Source organism: Rhinoderma darwinii, chromosome 2 (assembly GCF_050947455.1).
Source record: "Rhinoderma darwinii isolate aRhiDar2 chromosome 2, aRhiDar2.hap1, whole genome shotgun sequence".
NCBI lineage: Eukaryota > Metazoa > Chordata > Amphibia > Anura > Rhinodermatidae > Rhinoderma > Rhinoderma darwinii.
Genome location: NC_134688.1, coordinates 466458974 through 466481754, shown reverse-complemented (window position 1 = coordinate 466481754; position 22781 = coordinate 466458974). Strand labels below are relative to the sequence as shown.

At 42.2% G+C, this 22781-nt stretch overlaps 1 protein-coding gene across 1 annotated transcript in view; it reads right to left on the bottom strand.

The window, feature by feature from the left end:
• The window catches only part of PCP4 (Purkinje cell protein 4), a 46836-nt gene that overhangs the window by 1272 nt on the left and 22783 nt on the right, over positions 1 to 22781 (bottom strand). Inside the window, exon 2 of the mRNA XM_075850994.1 lies at positions 16195 to 16246. Within this exon, the coding sequence (XP_075707109.1) occupies positions 16195 to 16246 (52 nt within the window). The remainder of the gene's footprint in view (positions 1 to 16194; positions 16247 to 22781) is intronic.

Sequence of the window (22781 nt, the reverse complement as noted above, 5' to 3'; positions counted from 1 at the left end):
CATTTCCCATGATGGCCAAGAAGTTCCATTTAAGTTTTAGTTGGCGCCTTCTCTCGTCGGTTTGTAGTTGTGCCATTTTCTTTCCATCTTGTTAGAATGGATTTATTGGTGATCTGCGGGATGTTGAACGTTTGGGATATTGGATAGTAACCCAACCCTGATCTCTACTTCTCCACAACTTTGTCTCTGACCTGGAGATCTCCTTGGTCTTCATGTTATGGACTCCGGGGTCTTTCAGAACAGGTGTATTTATACTGACGTCATGTGACGCTGATTGCACACAGGGGACCTTATTACACTAATTATGGCACTTCTGAAGTTAATTGGTTTACTATAAAACCCCTAAATAAACTCTGATCAGAGCTGGTGATTACATTGCACTCAACTTTGTCTTTGTTTTTTTTTTAAATTAAACAATGGTTGTTTTTTTTATTCCACTACAATAAATCGCACTATTTTGTCAGGTTCATTTCACAATAATCCATTTTAATTCAAGGTTGAATTAACACCAATGGGTGTGAATACTTTTGCCAGGCACACTGCATAATTATATACCAGAAGTTGCTCAGGTTATTCCAGCATGGTCAAGGTCAGGCTGAAATCACTTAAAGGATATGTCCACTTCTGAACATCATTTTCAACTTGTATCCAAATTCAATCTATATGTACAGATAAGGAAGTTTGAAAATACCTTCTATTAATTAGATTGAACAGATTCTAAATTACAGTCTGCACTATACACCAGAGCTGTATTCATAATTCTGCGGGTGTTACTGGAAATAGGGGCGTGTCTAATGACCGGTTTATGGACTAATAGTTTAGTTCTGACATTTAGTTCGCTCTACATCAGATGATTGTACAATAACTAGTGTATATATATATATATATCCCAAAATGCAAATCATCAGAGCCAGCTCTGTGCAGAGTTTCAGCCAGCATGGAATGCTGGGTGATTTCAGCTCTGAAGCAAATTTTGAAAGCACCTCGGGGTGATAATACAGTCATACTTTACAGTGACTTAACTTTCTATGTAAATTAATGCTATATGTAAGCTGTAAAAAAAAAATAAAAAAAAATATTTTTTTTATTTTTCTATACAGAAATTACCCAGGTTATACCAGCATGCTCCATATCACTATATACAAGATGATTTATAACATACCAGCTGTACATATAATTACGGAAAAAGGGACAGGGCATTTAAAGATAAAAATACAAAAAAAAACAGAAAACACCACATTTTCCAGGCAGAAACCTACAAATAGTCATACTACGAACATTTTTCCTGCAGACAGCGATGTACGAGGACAGAGGTTATCGAGAGAAAGAAATAACATTGGGATCATTTTGCCTCATTAACTTTTTTTCTTGGAATTTGAAATCATGACCTGGGGCCACAAGTCCTAAGGGTGGAGTTTCAAGTCCTAGAAGGGGAGTGATAAGTCCTAGGGACAGAGTGACAAGTCCTTTGAGTTAAATGACAAGTCCTAGGGGTGGAGTGAAAAAGTTATTGGTGGAATGACAAGTCCTTTGGGTGGAGTAAAGTCCTAGAAGAGGAGTGATACATCTAATACGTTGAGTAACAAGTTCTAGGTGAAGAACGACAAGTCCTATGGATGAAGTGACGTGTCACTCCTCTTTTAGAACAAGTCCTATGAGTGAAATGATGTCCTAGGGGAGGGGTGACAAGTCCTATGAGAAGGCAAGTACTAGGAAAAGATATAGAAGTCTCAAGGGCAAAATGGTAAGTCCTAGGGGTGAAGTGACAAGTCCTCGGAACTTAGTAACATGTCCTATAATCAGAGCGACAAGTCCTTGGGTCAAAGGAACACGTTCAATGGGAGGAGTGACGTCCTAGGGGAGGAGTGATAAGTCCTACCAGCAGACTGACATGTATATCTGTTCCTAGAACAAGTCTTAGGGGAAGAATGATAAGCCCTAGAGGAGGATTGACAAGTCCTATAGGTAGAACGTCAAGTCTTAGGTGCCGATCATCAAGTCCTAGGGACAGAATGACAAGTAACAAGAGCTATTCTCTGAAGGATAAGTCATGGGGACAGAGTGACAAGTACTAGGAGGAGAGTGACATGTCTTGGGCCCTGTGGAGAGGATCAGTGATGTCACCACAGCCTGTCTTCGGTCCTGTGATGTCACATAATATATCAACCAAAGAATTATGAAAAACAGTCAGCAGAAATTAACCCACTCCACTGCCACCCTCACTGTGCCCCACCCTCTGGGGTGGTATTTGGCACAAATCATGGTGACGTGACAATTGTTTTATGTCATTTTACATGTAAATCCATTAAAACCTACCGTACGATCTTAACTCCGTGAGTTCTCGGTGGACAATATAACATTTAAAATGACAAATAGTTTTTCTACATGTATATTTTTTTGATGGGTTTTCCGCTCTTATGAAAATACACTGCTCGACTGAAGTAAGGAGGACATCGAAAGGAGCGGCCGTAGACAATTTGTGCTGCCGCTCCAGTAAAAAAAAAAAAAAAAAAATCTATTGAAATGACGGAAACAGACGCTTCTAGTGCTCGGGTGTCGGTCAGTACCACAGACATTGAATGGAGCGGTACTGCACATGCTCCAACACCACTTCATTCAAGCTTCTCCCCACTGCGGAGGATGTAGTGAGAAGTCTCTGGGCTACAGGACCTCCGTTCTTGTCAATGGTGGGGGCCCCCCCAGCGATCAGACAATTATCACGCATCCTGCCGATAGGTGATAATGGTCAATTCTGGGAATGCCCCTTCAAGTTCTTTCATTTCCTATCCAATATTCTTGGAAGGATTTTTTTTACCGTAAGATCTGGTGACATCTGATGAATTTCAACCCACAGTTATTAGTTACAACTTTGCTTCCAGCAAATGATTTGGTTTACTTTCTTTCACTCCGAGACAAAACGAACAATGACAGCCTCAGAAAATATGAGACTTCGATCTTCCTTCCCTCGAGGGTGATGGAGTGGAGAGGGAGGAGGGGGGAGAAGCTTTACCGAAAGGCTTTGTTAAATTCCTTGAGAATCCCACCTGCTCCACAGTTCAGTTTAAATCAGCAATTGAAAAAACATAAAAAATAATTTATATGCCAGACGAGTAAAGATTTCACAAGTTCCAGGGTAGAACCATGAAGGTTCTCTTAGAAGTCGCTGAAGGAAAAATAGGCCGTTAACACAATAACGGGTACGATTATGCTGATCCATCCTTCACATGAAGACTTAGTGTCCAGTATCAGCTGGTCTTAAAATTATATAACAAAAAATCTCCATGGAAATGGGATTAACATTCCAAAGATTCAGCAAAAATGGATTGTATGTAATTTTTCATATTAAAAAAAAATTAAAAAAACCATACAAACCGGTTAAAAACAAAAACACTGTACAGCGCTCTAAAGGTTAAAGGGGCTTTCCAGTCCCTAAAAATTGAGGGCCTATCCTATGTAAATGACATTGTAGAGTCAGTCGGACATTGTTTGAGGAGATTGAGACAGTTATCGTATCTGGAGATGGTTACATCCATCGTGGGCAAAATGTTTAAGGGGCTATTGAGGGACTATATACAGAATTATGCGACAAAAAACAATTTTACTAAGGACAGAAGCTGTCAGACCAACCGGATTTGCTTTTATGAAGAGGTGAGCAGAAGTCTAGACAGAGGGGCCGCTGTGGATTTAGTGTTTTTGGACTTTGCAAAGGCATTTGACACTGTCCCTCATAGACGCCTAATGGGTAAATTAAGGACTATAGGTTTTGAAAATATAGTTTGTAATTGGATTGAGAATTGGCTCAAGGACCGTATCCAGAGAGTTGTGGTCAATGATTCCTACTCTGAATGGTCCCCGGTAATAAGTGGTGTACCCCAGGGTTCAGTGCTGGGACCACTATTATTCAACTTATTTATTAATGATAGAGGATGGGATTAATAGCACTATTTCTATTTTTGCAGATGACACCAAGCTATGTAATATAGTTCAGACTATGGAAGATGTTTGTGAATTGCAGGCAGATTTAAACAAACTAAGTGTTTGGGCGTCCACTTGGCAAATGAAGTTTAATGTAGATAAATGTAAAGTTATGCATCTGGGTACCAACAACCTGCAGGCATCATATATCCTAGGGGGAGCTACACTGGGGGAGTCACTTGTTGAGAAGGATCTGGGTGTAATAATCTGCATGCATCATATGTCCTAGGGGGCGCTACACTGGGGGAGTCACTTGTTGAGAAGGATCTGGGTGTAATAATCTGCATGCATCATATGTCCTAGGGGGCGCTACACTGGGGGAGTCACTTGTTGAGAAGGATCTGGGTGTAATAATCTGCATGCATCATATGTCCTAGGGGGCACTACACTGGGGGAGTCACTTGTTGAGAAGGATCTGGGTGTACTTGTAAATCATAAACTAAATAACAGCACAATGTCAATCAGCTGCTTCAAAGGCCAGCAAGATATTGTCGTGTATTAAAAGAGGCATGGACTCGCGGGACAGGGATGTAATATTACCACTTTACAAAGCATTAGTGAGGCCTCATCTAGAATATGCAGTTCAGTTCTGGGCTCCAGTTCATAGAAAGGAGGAAAAAATACAAGGAGCAATGAAGCTAATAAGGGGCGCGGAGAATCTAAGTTATGAGGAAAGATTAAAAGAATTAAACCTATTTAGCCTTGAAAAGAGACAACTAAAGTGGGACATGATTAACTTATATAAATATATTAATGGCACATACAAAAAATATGGTGAAATCCTGTTCCATGTAAAACCCCCTCAAAAAACAAGGGGGCACTCCCTTCGTCTGGAGAAAAAAAAAAGTTCAATCTGCGGAGGCGACAAGGCTTCTTTACAGTGAATCTATGGAATAGTCACCGCAGGAGCAGTCACAGCAGGGACAGGAGATGCTGCAAAAAAGGCAAAGATAATTTCCTAGAACAAAAAAATATCAGCTCCTATGTGTAGAAATTTTTCCCTTCCCTTTTTCCCTTCCCTTGGTTGAACTTGATGGAGATGTCTTTTCAGCCGTACTAACTATGTAACTATATGTATCTATGTAACTATGCAACGATTGGTCACAGTATTGTAGCCTTCTCCCATTGAAGTGAATGGGAGAAAATCGTTGCAATTCTGTGAATCGCCGCTACTTCCGTGTCGACAATTGACAGTGAGTAAGTAGAAATGAAGGGGAAGCAGCGTTTGTATGAGAGCTGCACCCCCTTCAAAACAGCTGATCAGCGGGGGTCCTGGAAGATGAACCCCGACCCATCAGCTATTGAACACCTTTAAATCCTACATTGCCAAAAAAAAGATCACATGCCAGGGCGTAGCTAGAGGGTGTACAGGCGTAGCAGTTACACCTGGCCATGGTGCCTGAGTGGGCACCGGGCCCCTTCTGCCACATAAGACACCAGTATTATAAATAAATGGCAGGTGGGGATCCTAGAACAGATTTTTCACAGGGTTCAGGAGCTTCATGTTTTATAGGTGGCTATTGCCATTGCGATTCTCTTCTGGACCAATACTGCGATTTAGCGGGTACCCTGATGATCCTCTGATTACACTGCATGTCCATACTTCTGTGGGTACAAGACGAGTCATACCTAAGCGGCGTCACTATGACAACACATGAGGGTCACATACTGTATAAATAGAGGACCATTGTTGTACCCGGAGTATTGCAAGACGAGAGCGGAAGTGAATCACAACGGTAAGCAGATTTATTTATTTTACATTTTGGGGCAAAAATGATTTTTTTCCAGGATTAGAAATAAAGAACCTTTTCCTAAAAACAGCACCACCCTTGTCCATGGCTGTATCTGGTATCGCAGTTCAACCCCACTCGATTGGCGGTGTGTAATATTGCAGCTCATACCCAATGGACAGGAGTGTTGAAGTTTCTTTGGAAAAAAAAAAAAAAAACCATTGCACCACAATGTGGTGCGTTTTTTTTTACGGATTTTCCGCTGCGTAAAAAAAAAAGCAGGAAGTATGATTTTTTTTAATTCTGCACTGCGGGTCAATTTATTAACGTTTACACTGCGTGCACTTTCCAGGGCCATAGGTAGATAAATAATTTAAAAATGAATACTTATTGACTAGATCCCCAATAAATTAGCGATTAGGTTAAAAAAAAAAAAACACACACAACCATTGTGGATCAAATTCTGGTTTGGGCTAAAAAAAAATAAAAAGAAATTATAAAAAATTAAAAGTTGTGGGCAACACTACTACATAATCAACTTCCAAAAATAAGGACCTTCGTAGATGAATCACAGTTTACAGACTTTCTTTTGAAATCAAAAATGTAAAGATGCGATCTTGTGATGATCGCAAGAGGAGAGATGGATGTGGATCAAATCGCACATCGTCCACAGATGGATGTTTGCACATAAAAGGTCATTTAAAAGAAATATCCTAAAGATTGATGAGCATCCTGGAAAACAACAGCCAGCCTTATACACGTAAACCATGATAAATGAGCTCTGGGTCGTATTTGATGACACTTTTTGGCTTTTCTTAGAACATGATCCCCCAACCTGTGGTTTTCCAGTTATTCCACGACTACAACTCGCAGCAGATTTTATCACAAAGTATTCCAATAATAGAGATAGAGTCAAAATGCTGTTTCCTGAACAAGGCCCTTAAACTGCATTGCACCCAACCAGGTTGGCCCAAAAATGCCCGTGTTCCAGGGTTCTGCTTTACATAAGGAACACCTCAGTGGTCCGGAGCATGCTGGATTAGTGGAATTGCGCTGCAGATTTGGTTTGCATATAGACATGATCCATTCTGTTAATATTCCATAGGCAATAATTCCGCCATCGTTTAAAATATCCTAAATCACCCCAAATGGGGCACAGCCTGACAGAGAGCCCATCACAAGAGCCCCTGAGCAGCACCAGGCTGTGCCGACCTCTCTGCATGTTCTCATGACAAGAGGCGCTTATCTCCTGACAATGATTAGACCTATGTTCCCCCCCCCCCCCCCCCAACAGCCACTGCCGCCGACCTTTCATTCAATAATGTTATATTCTTATCTCTGCTTGGAAATAGGAGCCGCAGCTTCTGAGCAGACGATTGTTTACACGAGCTATAAAAACGGAACCGCATTACTGGGAACTCCAAATTGCCAGATTAATCTTTTGTCACCACTTAATAATGTAATAGAACAGCAATATTTCCTCATGACACATAAGAAATGGGACAATTGTATAGAGTTTACATTGTACTGCATGATATATTGATGTTCACGGCAGTTAAAAAGGGCCAAAAATGAAATTTGAGCTCCTTAAGTTCAACCGTTTAAGCTCCAGATTTCTCCTGCCCTCTCCAGATTCTGGTACTTCCTGTCAGCCATACTAGCTGCCAAGGGTCTAATCTTTCTGTCACCAGGTCACTGAAAGCAGATAACATACAGATACAGACTTTTAGGCCATCAATCCTAGTTTCTGCTCCTCCAATGGTTTACTCTTCCTGGCAACCAATCTATGTCAGAGAACCATACTCATCTTTCCCCAGTCTAGAAAGCTTCTGTTGATTTCAAAAGGTCCCCTGAAGCTAAACTATTCGGACCCCCTCCCTCATCAGCTCTTATGGAAGGATGTCATCTTAATTCTAGTCTGTAGCCTAGTCTTCACTCAGCTAGTCTTGCAGGGACAAGACGGGTCTTGTATCGTAGACCCTAGGACATACCCAGAATGCCCCCTTTTTGTTTAGGTCACTAGAAATACAGTAGAGGAACACTCCAGGAAAGACCGATACCCTGTGTCCTGTCTAGTGCAGAGCCCGAGGGGGTGGAGCATGACAGGGAATTTCTCGGCTGTTCTTTCAATCCCTGTGTCATGCTCCGCCCCCTTAGACCTGGCTCTCAGCATAACAGTGTATTAGTGTTGCCTGGAATATTCCTTGAACACTGAAACAATCTTTTGACTTGGGGGGGGGGGGGGGGACTGATTAATGACCTTATCCACCCCTTTACATACTGTAATGTTTTTTTTATTAATGTCTGACCTTTGAGGGTCCAACTAGGGATCTGTGGAGTGAGCCCTATTGTTGTCTAGAACGAAGGGTCCTCGTCTTCTTTGACCTTTCAAGTAATGGTGCTTTGCAGGAGAAAAGCCTAGCACGGTGGTCCCTTGGGATAGGGAACATGGAGGTCCCAGTGGTTGCATTCCCATAGATTAGACATTGGTGGTCTAGTCTAAAACAAATCACTGGTGACCAGTCTGGATCTTGTCACTTTCCAGTTCTGTACTACAAGACATACATCTCTCCATTGACATAAATGTGAAGCATGAATCTCAAACACCATCTCATTTCCCTCCTTGTGTAAATGTTTAAGCGTATAAGTGTTAAATCGGGAATTGTTATAGGAAAACCCAAACATTTCCCTTAAGAGCAAGACATGAGCAATCCTCATCCTCACTGACATCCGATGATTTTATGGAATTTCCTTATGTGAAGCATTTGGAGCCACGTCAGATGTCCTAAGCAGTGGCAGACCTACCATAGAGCCTGGGCACATGTTTTCTATGGGACCTGTGGTGGATGGGGTCCTGAAACGGAACAGCTTCCCCTACTTCCTGTTAAATGTCACAGCAGCTACCACTAGGGGGAGCTCACTGCATACAGCTTTATATAGCTCCATATGCAGTTAGCGCCACTTAGTGGTTGCTGTATGCAGACAGAATTATTGGAATGAAAAACAGAATGGTTAACAATAACTAAGAAAGGCGTACTATACTTGGCGGCGCTCATAGTGGGCCCGAATCAGATTTGTGGGGCCCTATGAATTCTACGTACAATCTCGGTTCAGAGTGCCCTTTTATTTCATTCGACTATAGTTGTTAAAAAGTGCAAGAATTATTCCTAGTCATTCAGAAGTGTTTTCTGGTTAAAAAAAAAAAAAAAAAAAAGTTACGTGCTCTATCACAACCTATTTTATAGGTTCTAATGCATCAAAATTACAAAATTAGCTTTGAAAATAGTCTACTTTCAAAATAGCCGACCAATTAGTGCATACAGCTCCTATGCAGACATGTGTCTCCACGGTGACAGACTACAAATAAACCCTCTGCAGTCAGGTGTTATCTTTCTACCCACTCCAACAGACAGCAGATGAAAGGGAATAACAGTCTGTAACCATGGAGACACATGTCTACACAGGAGCTGTATACTTAAAACGGAATATTTTTAAGCAAGACTATTTGCATAGTGCCTTAAATGACTGTGGATGAGATGCTTTTGACTCATTGGTCAGGTGCAGGGGGCCTTAATATTTCATACCAGAGCTGGATATATGTCAGAGTTGTAATGGAATCATCACGTCACTTCTCTGGCAAGAGAAACTCCAAACAAATTGAAGTTTGCCGAGAGGTCAACTGGAAAAAAAAATATAAAAAAATTTGTGTTTATTCAGGTTGATTAATAATTTCTTCTATATTTGAAGAAACGTCTGGGTCGCTTCAGTGCCACTTCCAAATGTTCAATTTGCTACACGACTTATAAAATGCATTAGACTGGGGGAGTTATTTTTTTGACTGGTGTTTCATAAACCATTCTTAAAAATAGACAGCGCTGGAGTCAGATGGGGCACATTTAGAGGCACACGGGAGGCAAGAAGAAGAAGAAAAAAAAAAAAAAAAAAAGTGGTGAATTGTGTGCAAAATTGGAAAATCAGAACATAAGATCTCCTTTTAACAGAGCCCCCGTCGTCCATTTCTGTGACAGGGTTTTCTGGCTTTGTAAATACAGCTGAATTATTGTATAATGAAAAGTGAAAAGTTCTTAAACGGTCTAAAATACTATGTTCCAATTCCTCGCGATTTGCAAGATCTTTGCTTGCGGTCCATGAATAAAAACCATTTACATTCAGAAGTCCAAAGAAAACCTGATTATTCTCACAGCTGATAGTTTGCTACAATGGTATCTATACAGTGTAGCAAAAAACAAAAAATGTAACGAAGTAGCTAAAATATATTATCCTGTAGTCCAGTGTGTTTAGCTCAGAGGGCGGTCTACACTGGATGCAAATTGTATCTACCAGATGTGCGCAGGATTTTTTTTTTTTTAATGTAGGTTTTAATCTAAAGAGCACACACACACACACACACACACACACACACACACACACACACACACACACACACACTAGAGTCATACAGAGACCACAGTACCATATAACATGCATTGACTTTATAATAGCACCATACAGTGCCTAAACAGTAGTGCCATACATCATATCACCCGCAGTCTATACAATACCAATATACAGTGCCCAAATAACTGTGCAGGCGATATGATGTATAGCAGAGTTATTTGGGCATTGTATAGACTGCCATTTAGTGCTATACATCATATCGCCTGCAGTCATTTTAGGCACTAGGTCAGTATTATTTGGGCACTGTATAGCATGTGCAGGTGATATGATGTATAATAGTCTATACAATACCACTATACGGTGCCCAAATACCGACATGTAGTACCCAAATAATTGTGCCATTTAGTGCTATACATCATATCACCTGCAGTCTATAGAATACCACTATACTGTGCCCAAATACAGCTATTCAGCGCTATAGATCATATGACATGAACAATCTATATAATACCAGCATACAGTGGCCGAATACCATCATACAGTGCCCGAATACTGCCATACGGTGCCCCAAACATTAGTGCCATTCAATGAGATGATCTATAGCACATATTTGGGCATAATATTATAGGACATGAGACGGTGATGGTGTTCTATAGACTTCGCCGGTCTCATTCCCCCATGCTCTCCCGCCTATAACGTGGCCTCATCTACTCTCGTGTGAACGTCTTTTGCTTTTTTTTGTATCTCCTACAAGGGCATTAGATGCCGGGCAAAAACTACCCATGGTTGCAATTGTATGGTGCCAAGGGCTTGTCCACCAGCTAAACACGTTCTGATCACACGCTGCCTCCAGATTCCACACACCTACTGCCTGCCTGCGTAAAGATCACTGATGAAACAGGAGGCTCAGGATGAACAGAACTATATAGACTCCAGGTAATATAAATCCATTACTAACTTTGATATTTTTATGGAATGTAGTAGTGAAACCCACAGCTTGATATCTGTTACCTACTCTGCTCCTATAACCAAAGGAGACGCTCCCGGCGCTCCGTCTTCTTGCAGCTTTATCACCATTTGAATGGATTTGCATAGAAACATTAAAAACATCTCATGCGTTACATGAGCGCTGCACAAACATCTCCTCCGCTCATCTGTAACTCCATGCACACCCCGGCAATGTAATAACCACAGGTGAATTTGGGCCCCCAAACATAACGACTCATTGGCCCAACACCACCCCGATCACCTAGTAATGTAAAATGAAGCGCTAGTGTGAGCGACTTAACGTTACATAAGGGAATGGCCTGCACCAGCCTACGAACATACGCTCTACAGTAATTTGATGTAGGAAATTCTAGGAGCTCAGCTGAGCTGTTCGGGGATATGTCTGAAACCGGTGTTTGCTGTCAACCAGCAGAATAGTGAGTGCAGCTCTGGAGTAGAATACAGGATGTAACTCCGGATCAGTACAGGATAAGTAATGCATGTACACAGTGACTCCACCAGCAGAATAGTGAGTGCAGCTCTGGAGTAGAATACAGGATGTAACTCCGGATCAGTACAGGATAAGTAATGCATGTACACAGTGACTCCACCAGCAGAATAGTGAGGGCAGCTCTGGAGTATAATACAGGATGTAACTCAGGATCAGTATAGGATAAGTAATGTAATGTATGTACACAGTGACTCCACCAGCAGAATAGTGAGGGCAGCTCTGGAGTATAATACATGATATAACTCAGGATCAGTACAGGATAAGTAATGTAATGTATGTACACAGTGACTCCACCAGCAGAATAGTGAGGGCAGCTCTGGAGTATAATACAGGATGTAACTCAGGATCAGTAATATAATGTAATTGGTAAGGGACTTCATTAGTTTAGATGTAGAAGAAATCTACATAAAACATGAACGAAATACAGTCCCTATATGTAAAAAAAAAAAAAAAGAAGTCTACTCTAGCCACAGAAAAAGTTAATTACCTTGTGCCAAATTAGACACCTGCAATGTAAACTATTAGGGTGGAATCTAGTGTTAAATAGAAGGAAATATAAAGTCAGATCAATAAACTCTTTATTAAAAAACAAAACACGAATCAAAAGCCCCGATGTGACCTTCTCAGCCCGCTACTCATTTACCCGCACGTTCGAGCTGTTCTGCAATGTACTTTGTGTCTGAGAGATGGAAGAATCAATAGCCTGTGGGACTTCAGCCACCTGTTGGGTTCTGCTACATATTAAAGCGAGTGAATAGCTTAGATTTCTGCAGGAAACTGCAAACAGTCACTGATGATAAAAGAAGGAATCCTAATTTGCTTCCAATCCACACTCCACTACAGTAACTGCAGAAGCTAGGTTACTGCTCTACTCGCAGCCTACCCCTCCCCTCTTACCGTACTCCGTATTCTACATAGCAACCACTTGATGTTTTATATTGGGCTACATATCATTACACGCACTGTCTGCTATACAATAGACTGACTCTCCATGCTGCACAGACTTGTTTTATGCATCTCCAACAGGAGAACGTTGCACAATATATCACGTTTTCTAACATACATGATGTTTTATAGTCTGACTGCTGTGAGGTGCGAGCGGAAAGGGTGCAGAGACTTCATATTATCATCTCCACGTCGGTGTTTCCTAAAAACAAGGCATTGCCGCAGAGCAACACACCAACACACACACACACACACACACACCTTGCTTCTTCCATGCTCAAATCTCAGCTGTTGTGCCAAGATGCCCCCACCAGTGCCTAAACCAACACGCAGCCAGCTGCTTCATTTACCCCCCAGGTCTTCGTTCCATGCCCGGCACCCGGCCTCTCAAACCATCAGGTGCACTTAACTGACAGCTCCCTGCCAAGTAAAATGCCTGTGCCAGCTGTATGTACGGGTGAGTAAACGCGCACCCAGCCCTGGGTGTCTTGGTGAGCGAGCCTATGCCTTCCTCCTGTGATCTGTGATATTTGCATGCCTGGCCCCTGCGGTCCGTGTAAGCACATGCCCCGGCCCTGGGTCTTTGAGTAAGGAAGTGCCATGCCTGATCAAACAAGAGTATGCCTGGCCTTGACAAGTAAGCAAGGAGTCCAAGTAAGGGGTGAGTAACTGTGTGTCACACTAAGCAGGCGCCTTGCCCTGACTTTTTGAATAAGTAAGTGCATGTCTGGCCCTGGGTGTCTGACTGGAGAGAGGGCCCCGTCCTATAGGCTCCGCATGGCCCCGTCCTATAGGCTCCGCATGGCCCCGTTTGTGCTGCATCACCTCTTATTTTCAAACGTTTAGCGCTCGTCCACACACTGGAGTTGCCGCGTTCTTTCCAGCCGGAATTTCAGACGGATAAAACACAGGAGAATACAGTAGCAGCCTAGTGGATGAGATGTAATAAATCCCATCCTCACGCTGCGTAAAGATTCGGAGCAGAAATGGACCTGCAGTGCGTAATATTCGGACTCCAGCATGTCAATTCCTGCTACAGAAAGTGGACAGAATTGCTGCGTTTTCAGGAGAGATGTCTCCATCTCCTAACATTGAGAAAAACACAGCAAAATACGCACCATTTTCTGACGCAAAAAAACACAAAAACAAAAAACGCAGGAATTGGTGCGTTTTTGCCGCAGCGGAAAGTCTCTGACTTTCAACGGAATTGCTGCAGAAATTTTCTGCAACAATTCCATTGTGTGTGGACAAGCCCTTACTGGATAAATTCAATTTGGTCGATATGTGCAACCTGGATACTTTTTACGATAATATCCTTATACATGAGGACTAATGTATGTGTGAGATTATATATATATTTGTTTACTTATTCACAATGGGGAGGGTTTATAAAAAAGTAATTTTTTTTTCCAGAAACAGCGCCACTCTTGTTAACGGGTCATATCAGATATTGCACCTCAGACCCAGTCAATTGAATACCTGCAATACTAGACACCGCCTGCAGACACGACTGCCACTGTTTTCTAATATCACAACCCTTTTATACCTTTTTTTAGTAGAACTCCTTTAAGAAAATAAAAGTTACATGGAATTAGAATGATTTCCTTTGACTCTTAGGGGGATCTATAATGAAATCAAAAGCGGAGAAAGAAAAAAGAAAAAAAGTCTATTCAGCGGCAACCAAGAGTCAAGTGACAGTCAGATAATAAATCTTTTTGGAAATTCACTCGAGGCGTTTACAATGAACTTCCATTCTGCCGTATGCCGGTGCCAGGATCGGTATAAATATTAGCTGTCAAGTTTACATAATGGGATAATAAAAAAAAAAAAAAAAAAAAAAAAACTCATCTCGAGGAAAAGAACCATGGGAGGAATATTAATCCGGCGCAGCACGCCATTGCTTCACTCCCAGCCCTCGTACTCCACGGCCGTGCAGCTTCCAGCGTCGCTCCTTCAGCGCTGCCAAATTCATAATTATTTAACTATCGACTCTGCAAGATTACTTACTCAAGCAGCAGCTTTGTCTTGCATAGATTCCTGCAACAGTCACCCGGGCGCCGCGCCAGGTCATTTCTCTGCTTGATCCCGCCCTTGGCATCTTGTCTGATTCAGCAATTATATAGGTCTTAAAGGGCTGCACCTTTACCATATGACCTTTATATTGCTTACAGGAAAATCTAAAGAGGCCGATTTACAATACACGGTGTCAGCGCAGTATGAAGGCGCCACCTATAGCATCCAATCAGGTCGTGGTTTTAATGTCTTGTCGCGATGGCCAATTCCCAATTTTTATAAAAATCGCAAAAAGATTCAGATTTGAGGTTTATCTGACTGTTGATAGTGCATTGCAAAAGTATTCAACCCCTTCAACAGATTGTTTCACACAGTATTTTTATTGTATATCAATATGCTCTTAAAAGGAAATGTTCAGGTTTTTTCTAATGAAATTAAAAATGCTGGTTGCATAAGTATTCAACCCTCTCAATTACTTGGTGGAACCACCTTTTACTGTCATTACATGGGTATTACGCCCATTGAAAAACATTTATGCCATAAGTGATTTTGGGCCATATGAAGAGGCTTATTTACAATAAACGGTGTCGGCGCAGCATGAAGGTGCCGCCTATAGCATCCAATCAGGTCATTATTTTTATGCCTAATCGTGATGGGCAATTCCAATTTTGATGAATAGTAAAAAAAAGTGTCATATTTTAGGTTTATCTGACTGCAGATAGTACAGCTATAGTGGTTTGCAAAAGTATTCAACCCCTTAAAACACAGATATTTGACACTTATCGTACAGTTGTTTTTTTTTATATAAGACTAGAAACATAAGAAATTTCGGGTTGCATAAGTATTCAGACTAGTACTTGGTAGAACCACCTTTTACAGCAATAGCAGGGGCATTCCCATTGAAGACATCTATAGTATATGGAAGGGATTTTAGCCCATTCTTCGTGGAAGATTTGCTCTTGTTTCTCCATATTGGCGTAGCTATGGGGGGGGGGGGTCACAGTAATCGCAATTGGGGCTCGCAGACCCCCCACTACGATACAGTGATAGACCAAGCACATTATGCAACTGAACTATTATTATTAAAAGTAACATGCCACACTGCTCTTCATCCCTGGCGGTGGTACAGTGGGGTGTACCGAAGCCGAACCTCACCGCAGCCAAAGACTCTTTAGCTACAATACATCTTTGGATCTGGCTGGTTAGATGAGGCTTGTAATTTGCAAAATCAGTTGATTTTAGGGGATTGAATACTTTTGCAATGTACTGTAGATGTCTAAATAATATTATATATATGACATACAAACTACCTAGAAAGAGGCATGGAGCAAAAAAAATAAAAAATAAAAGTCACAAAAGAATATAATATATTCTGTTTCTGATAACCATCTGCTCAGCGTTTCAGTGGGTGCCAGTCCATTAGAGGTTTGTAGGTGGACCGCCCCAGCTTCAATTCAGTGGGATCTGCTAACCATTTCGTGTTTATAGAGACATCCCAACGCTCTGAGGTTTCCATTCGGGGCCGGACAAGGATTTTTACCATTTGTGTAAGCATTTAATAACCTGAGCATCTTTGGTTTTTTCTTGGCGGCATAGCAATCAAAAATAGTCATAAGAGAAGTATAGACGTCTTACCGTTTTCCCCCGATTTCTTGTCCTTTACACTCGCGGCTCCAGAACTTTGTCTCTAGATACAGAAATAAAAAGAGACAGTTATTAAATATTATTCCACCAGCAACTAAAATGTATTAATCCACATATAGAGAAAAACAAAAAAGTGACAATAACTGCTCAACATTAAAAAAAACAAACAAAAAAAACAAACTTGCCTATTCTCCCCCCCCCCCGAACTTTTACTTTCTAATCCAGCAGCCAGGTCTCCTGAAGAAATGCTGGTGGGGCACAGCAATGTGTGCCAAAAGCCCCATAGGGCGAGTTAACCTGTTAGATATCCACAAAGTCCAGATACCCAGCAGGACCCTAATAGCCAAAAGTTATGGCCACCATCAGGGTAGTACAAGAGGTACTGCCAAAAAAGGGTCACTGTACCAAGCATACACCAGCACAACGCGCAGATGTGAGAGCTTAGAGACCCTCAAAGGATAACCACATGGAGTCAAAAATTGGCCCTGCAAATCTTTTACGATTATTTTGCCACTAGATCGCCCAGTACATACTATTGGGCACTGCCAGAATTTTAGTGGACCCAAAGTTAAATTGCACTTTTTTTTTTTATAATATGCATAGCTCTGAATCCACTAACTTACCACCATAGGTGAATGATCCTAGCTGCCACCAGGGGGAGCTTACTGCATACAGATTTATACAGAGTAAGGGGGACAGGCGTCAACAGCCCTTGTTCCCTGGAAGGGTCCAGACCGTTCAGCATTTTTTACATGCAGTAGGTAAAAATGTACTGAAAAATTCTAAATCAATTAAAAAGGGTAAAAACCAAATGCTCTGTAGGCCTCTCCCATGATAACCTTGCTAAGAAATAATTGCAAAAAAAAAATTTTTTATTAGGGAGTACGGAGTCAATAGAAGGGGTCCTCTGTTCAGGATCTTAATCTCTTGGCCACAGGGATACAAAAAGGAGAGAGTCTCCCAATGTGGAGGACCTATCCTGTCCAGTCCACAGAAAACACATTGACATTAAAGGGGTTTTCCTTGACTGGACGATTGATGACCTATTCACAGGACATTATATGATCGATGCGGGTTCGACACCAAGATGCTGCAGCGATCAGCTGCCGGATATTTCGAACGGTATGCAGTAGTTGGAGCCGGAAGCAGATGGCGGCCGTTCTGCAGCTCTGCGCCTATACACTTGAATACTGCAGCTTGGCCGCTATTCCATGACCGGAGCCCTCTGCTTCCAGCATTGATGTCCGGTGCCTGGAGGCAGCTAACGGGTGAAGGGTCTGGGTGTAGGACACCCACCGATCATATGCTGAGGACCTATCCGGTGGATAGATCATTAGTGGTCTGGTTGTGGAAAACACCTGTAATAAGAACTGTGTAATACTTAAATTTTCCCTGTGGTGGCACTGCAGAGAAATTGAACACTTGCTTCCAGGATTCTCCACAAAATTAAAGCAGATCACTAGGGGTCCCAGCAGGGGGACACTCATTATAGGGAGCAAAAGACCCTAACAAGTAGGAATTGTCCAAACTGGAGAACCCCTTTAAGCACTGACCCATGATACGTGGCAATCTTCCCCGCTCTCCAGAAACGTCATCTTTCCGCTAGTAATGTGGGTGACAGTGTCAGATTTCCATAGGAGCACGGTGATCTTATTCTAGACCTCTGGGAGCCAGATTATAGGAATGGTATAGAATGAGGTGGGTGCATTTAGTTCTATACAGTGATACATCAACAGATTGATACAATTGCTGGACCGGGACATTACACCTCAGCTGGTATCTTTAATAACTAAGCGCTGATAGTATAGAGAGTGCTTATAAGGGCAAGAGGTGGGCACAAGATGACAGGAGATCTTCGCAACTCCCTCAAGTAACAGGAGGTCAGAGATATTGCCAGCTGGGCACTAGCAGCTAAAACTGTTGGGGTATGTGCACACGGCAGCGTCCGATACGGCTGAAATTGCGGAGCTGTTTTCAGGAGAAAACAGCTCCGGTTTTTCAGACGTAATGGCATGTTGCCGGCGTTTTTCGCTGCGTCCATTACGGACGTAACTGGAGCGGTTTTTCTATGGTGTCAATGGAAAACTGCTCCAGTTACGTGTCAAGAAGTGACCGTCGGCACAGAACATCGTAAAGCCCATTCAAATGAATGGGCAGATGTTTGCCGACGCTTTGGAGCCGTAAATAGGGCGGGTGAACATACCCTAAGACAGACAAGTTCGATCTGTGAGGTGAGCAATGTTTGTTTTTTTTGGCATTCTTCCAACATTGGCCAATTTTTTTTTTTTTATATAACTCAGAAAACCCTTTGGAGGGTACGAACACACTAAGCTTAAACACTGCGCATTTTCCGCAATGGATTTGCAGCAAATCCGCAGCGTATTACAGTAGCAGCAGTGGGTGAGATGTCAACAGGTCTCACCCCCACACTGCGGAAAAATGCACATAAATTGACCTGCGGTGCGGGTTCTTCAGTCGCAACATGTCAATTAATGCTGCATAATCGCAGCTTTTCTGTTGCGCGTTTTCCTATTAAATTCAATGGGGTGATTAAACCCGCAACAAAAAGTGTTGTATGTTGCAAATTTTTTCGGATGGCATTCCCCGTGATATTCAGGGCGGACACGCGGCGTAGCGTATCTGCCCTGAATACGCTGTGTATTCGTACCCTAAAAAGTCTCTTCAACAGAAAAACCATAAGGAAACTGATTTTCCAGCTTCTCTGCTCGAAGAAAACGCACGTGTTAAAGGGGCCGTCTCATCAACACAACCCCTGCCCTTGTGCCCCATTAGGGCATATGGATGTTATAACCCACCTGGAGGGCTCGGTCCAGCCATGTATTGCACGGTCGACTCGCAACTTTCCTGGGCCGGCTTTATTGTACATTGACAAGACAACCCTCATCTTTCCCAACAGGTCTGTTTTAGTAAATAATTGTATTCCCCAGGAAACAATTCTGGGGCATCTTTTCTTATTTCTCTTTGTTGAGCCGTTTCTCTGTTATTCCTCCTAGAAAACTGGGTGTTAACAGTTTGTGGGTGTGTCCCTACACAGACTCACAATGGCCAATCAATGCGGACAAAGTGAGACTGTGCTAATTTGATAAGGGGAATGGTAACACAGTTGGTAATTTATTCATACATTTCTAGGAGGAATAACAGAGGAACGGCACTACGCTGAGTTCTAAGAAAATGTTCCAGAATTTTTTTTTTCCATGGGAAATACAAGTATTTACTAAAAATAGACATGTCAGGGGAGGTGACAGATCCTCTAGGGAGAGATTCCAATAATAAACAGGTATAATGGAATTGCTGTTTATGCAATTCCCTATTAGAAATTTATCGACCTACAGAAAAAAAATATATATATATGTTTCCCAATGGAGTGAATTAGATCTGGAAATAGGATGAAGGATTGTTAATTTCTTAATACAGGTGTACGGGGGTGGAAATCTCTATTGCCCCGGAGGCCGTTTTCTGGCTGTGGGAAGGGACGCTGCTCCCAATTACCAGCGCTGCAGAAGCAAGAAATGTCCATGGGGTAACGTTATGAAAGGATAAACAGTTTTGTTACGGTGTAGGCGGAAGCTTCATTTGTGTACGGCTTCCAGGCATATTAATGTTTAATAGGGTGATTTACCGCAGTCTGGGGCGCACATAGTTATGCAAGCATCTCCCGATTTATATATTTACGGCTTGATAGAACGATGAGTTTATATGGGATCAATCTATAGGGCAGGAAAGCTGGGTCACAACTCCTAGGGCCGCCTTTATAGGTCTCAGAGGTGGTCACCCGGTTCTCAAACCTCAGTGCCAATTCTGTCTTTGTATACGGTAAAATAAAAGGGTGCATCACCATTACAGACTTCTATTATTCCCTAGTCTGGGGGGGAAAAAAAAACAAAAACTGGGTGACGACCCCTTTAATGGCCCGTAAGATGACAGAACAAGGCACTTCAGGGGCGGAATTTGAATTTAAAGGGGCGAATATCAAAAAGAGTGGTTCCATACATTAGGTCTTCTGCACAAAGAAAAGCATTCATAAAAGAGCTACACAGAAGAAAGTCACCACTGACTCCACAAAAAAGAAAAAATGGTCCGGCAATAAAGAGGGCCCACTTGTCCTCCAGGCCCCATAGCAGCTATTAAGGGACGCTGAGTATTAGAGGGAGCTGTTCTGGGCATGGAGGACACAGAGATTCTCATTTTTGCACCACTACGGTCCGAGAGCCATAAAGTTAAAATGCTCCATCGATGTATCGTATAAGGGCTTGGTTTTTGGAGGACAAATTGTATTTTTTTTAATGGCACCATGGGGTACATATAACGTGTTAAAAAAGCTCTTTTTTTTGGGTGGGGGGAAAACAAACAAAAAACCCACACCACACATCTTTCTGACTTTGTTTTTATAGTATTCACCGTGCGGTATAGACGACATGTTAACTTCATTCTGCGGGCCGTTAGGATTAGAGCACTACCAAAACATTTTTGTTGTGGCAAAGAAGTAAAACAAAAAAAAAAAATAAGTTGTTTGTGTTGCTATATTCTGAAACAAAGTGTAACTAAACGTTCAATCAACTTTTTCTTTTCTAGCAGCATGTGTAATATAAATATGTTTTGTAATATACTTTATGAATGAATTTGGGCTCCTTTTTGTGTTATATGTGTTTTAAATGGCCACTGACACTTTTCTACCACATTTTATTTCTTGTATGTCTCCTGTTGCTAGCAGAAATCCGTACACCGTTTGAATGTATCGGTGTACGGATTCTGCTGCCTATGAGTACGGGTGGGTGGTGGCCCCATCCGGACGTCAGATGTGCACGCCCCGATCGTGACGTCAGGATGGTCTCTCTGCCTCTATACACTACAAAGTTCTCTAGTAGCAGAGCGCATGGAAGAGACTGCCTGGATGATTGTCCCCCTTCCCTCCGGCAAAGTCTCAGGACACTAATCTGAGCTGCTAATTAGCATCAGACAAGACCAGGACTGTCAGTCTCCCCCAAGCACCCTGCCGTTCTGTCTCATCTTCCCTGCACTTGCCAGGGAAAGTGAAAAACTGATTGCTTTCTTCTGGAGTGTGCAGAGATATTTACATCTCTATATATAATGTGTTGTGCTGTTGATAACTACAGTACTGTGAGCATGCACTGAGCTATCACCTCAGAGTTCACTGCCCATGAAAGATACAGCCAAATCGTAACATCACACAGTAAGACACACCCCTAGCAACCGGCCAGAACCAGGAAATGTGAGAAAATAGATGGACGGTTTCACAAGGAAAAAAAAAGCTGCAAAACAGGTACTGTGAAATGAAAAAAAAATTGCTAGGAGTAATGAATTCACATAGAGGGACATGATAGCAGTTTAAATATTTTATTTTTCGCGAAAGATTAGCTACGCTTTAACTTTACATTTTCCAGTCGATTGAGCGGTGAAAGGGCTTATTTTTTGCGGGATGACCGGTTGCTTTTATTTTGGGTTACAGATGATTTGAGGACTTTCCATTCCGTTTTTTTGGCGAGGCACAAAACAGCAATTATGGCATTTATGGTGTTAATCACGCGGGGCAAACATTTTTTTTCTTTTACTACAGGTCATTACAGTTATGGCCATACCAATTCTCTGTACTTTAAAAAAAAAAAAAAATAATATCTAAAAAGGAATGTTATCGCCACAAAAGCATTTTTTTTTTAGTTGCACTTGATCACTTATAACGCACCGCAACACTTCTGCAACGTGCCTGTCCGTTAAAAACCGACAGGTATAATAATAGGTCCTTCTTATGGCATGGCCTAACAGGAATACAAAAATGGCAGACCTGGGGGCCTCCATTAGGACCCTAGCGGCCATGGAAGCCTATAGCACCCCACAAAAGCGTCCATATTGACTGCAGCATTTAAAGGGTTAAAGCACTTGGGTCCTGAGAGACCACAGATCCCAAAGGTTGTAGCAGTGTGTCAGCTGTAATATACAGCTGACACCCTCTATGGATGGTGCAGACTCAGCTCCTGAGCCCACGCCATACATTTACAGCGCTTGATACTAACTACATCGTGCCAGCGCCGTAAATGTATGGCACGAGGCACCAAGGGGTTGAACGATGGAGACGGATTCTGGACGGTCCTTTTGTGGTCTATGGATCCGAATTGGGGAGTGAGTCACTGATACCACAAACTGGTCCAGTGCCCCTCATCCTCCTATAGGCTCTGTTCACACAATGTCAACTCTTCGCAATTAATGCAGTTTTCCATATTTTTTTCTCAGTTCTAATTTAAATGCATCTCAAATTTAAAAAAAAAAAAAAAAAAAAGCATTCCGAATTGTCAAAAGGGATTGTCAGGGCTCAGACCAGTTTCATACAAATGACCTATCCACAGGATAGGTCATCAGTCTATGATAGATGGGGGTCCGACACCCAGACCCCGCACTGATCAGCTGTTCCGATGCCTAGCGGCATGCAGCGGTCGTTCCAGAAGCAGATGGCTCCGTACACCGCATAGAGGCCGTGCAGCAGCTCAACTGCTATACCGTGACTGGAGCCATTTGCTTCCGGCACAGACATGTGGTGCTTTGAG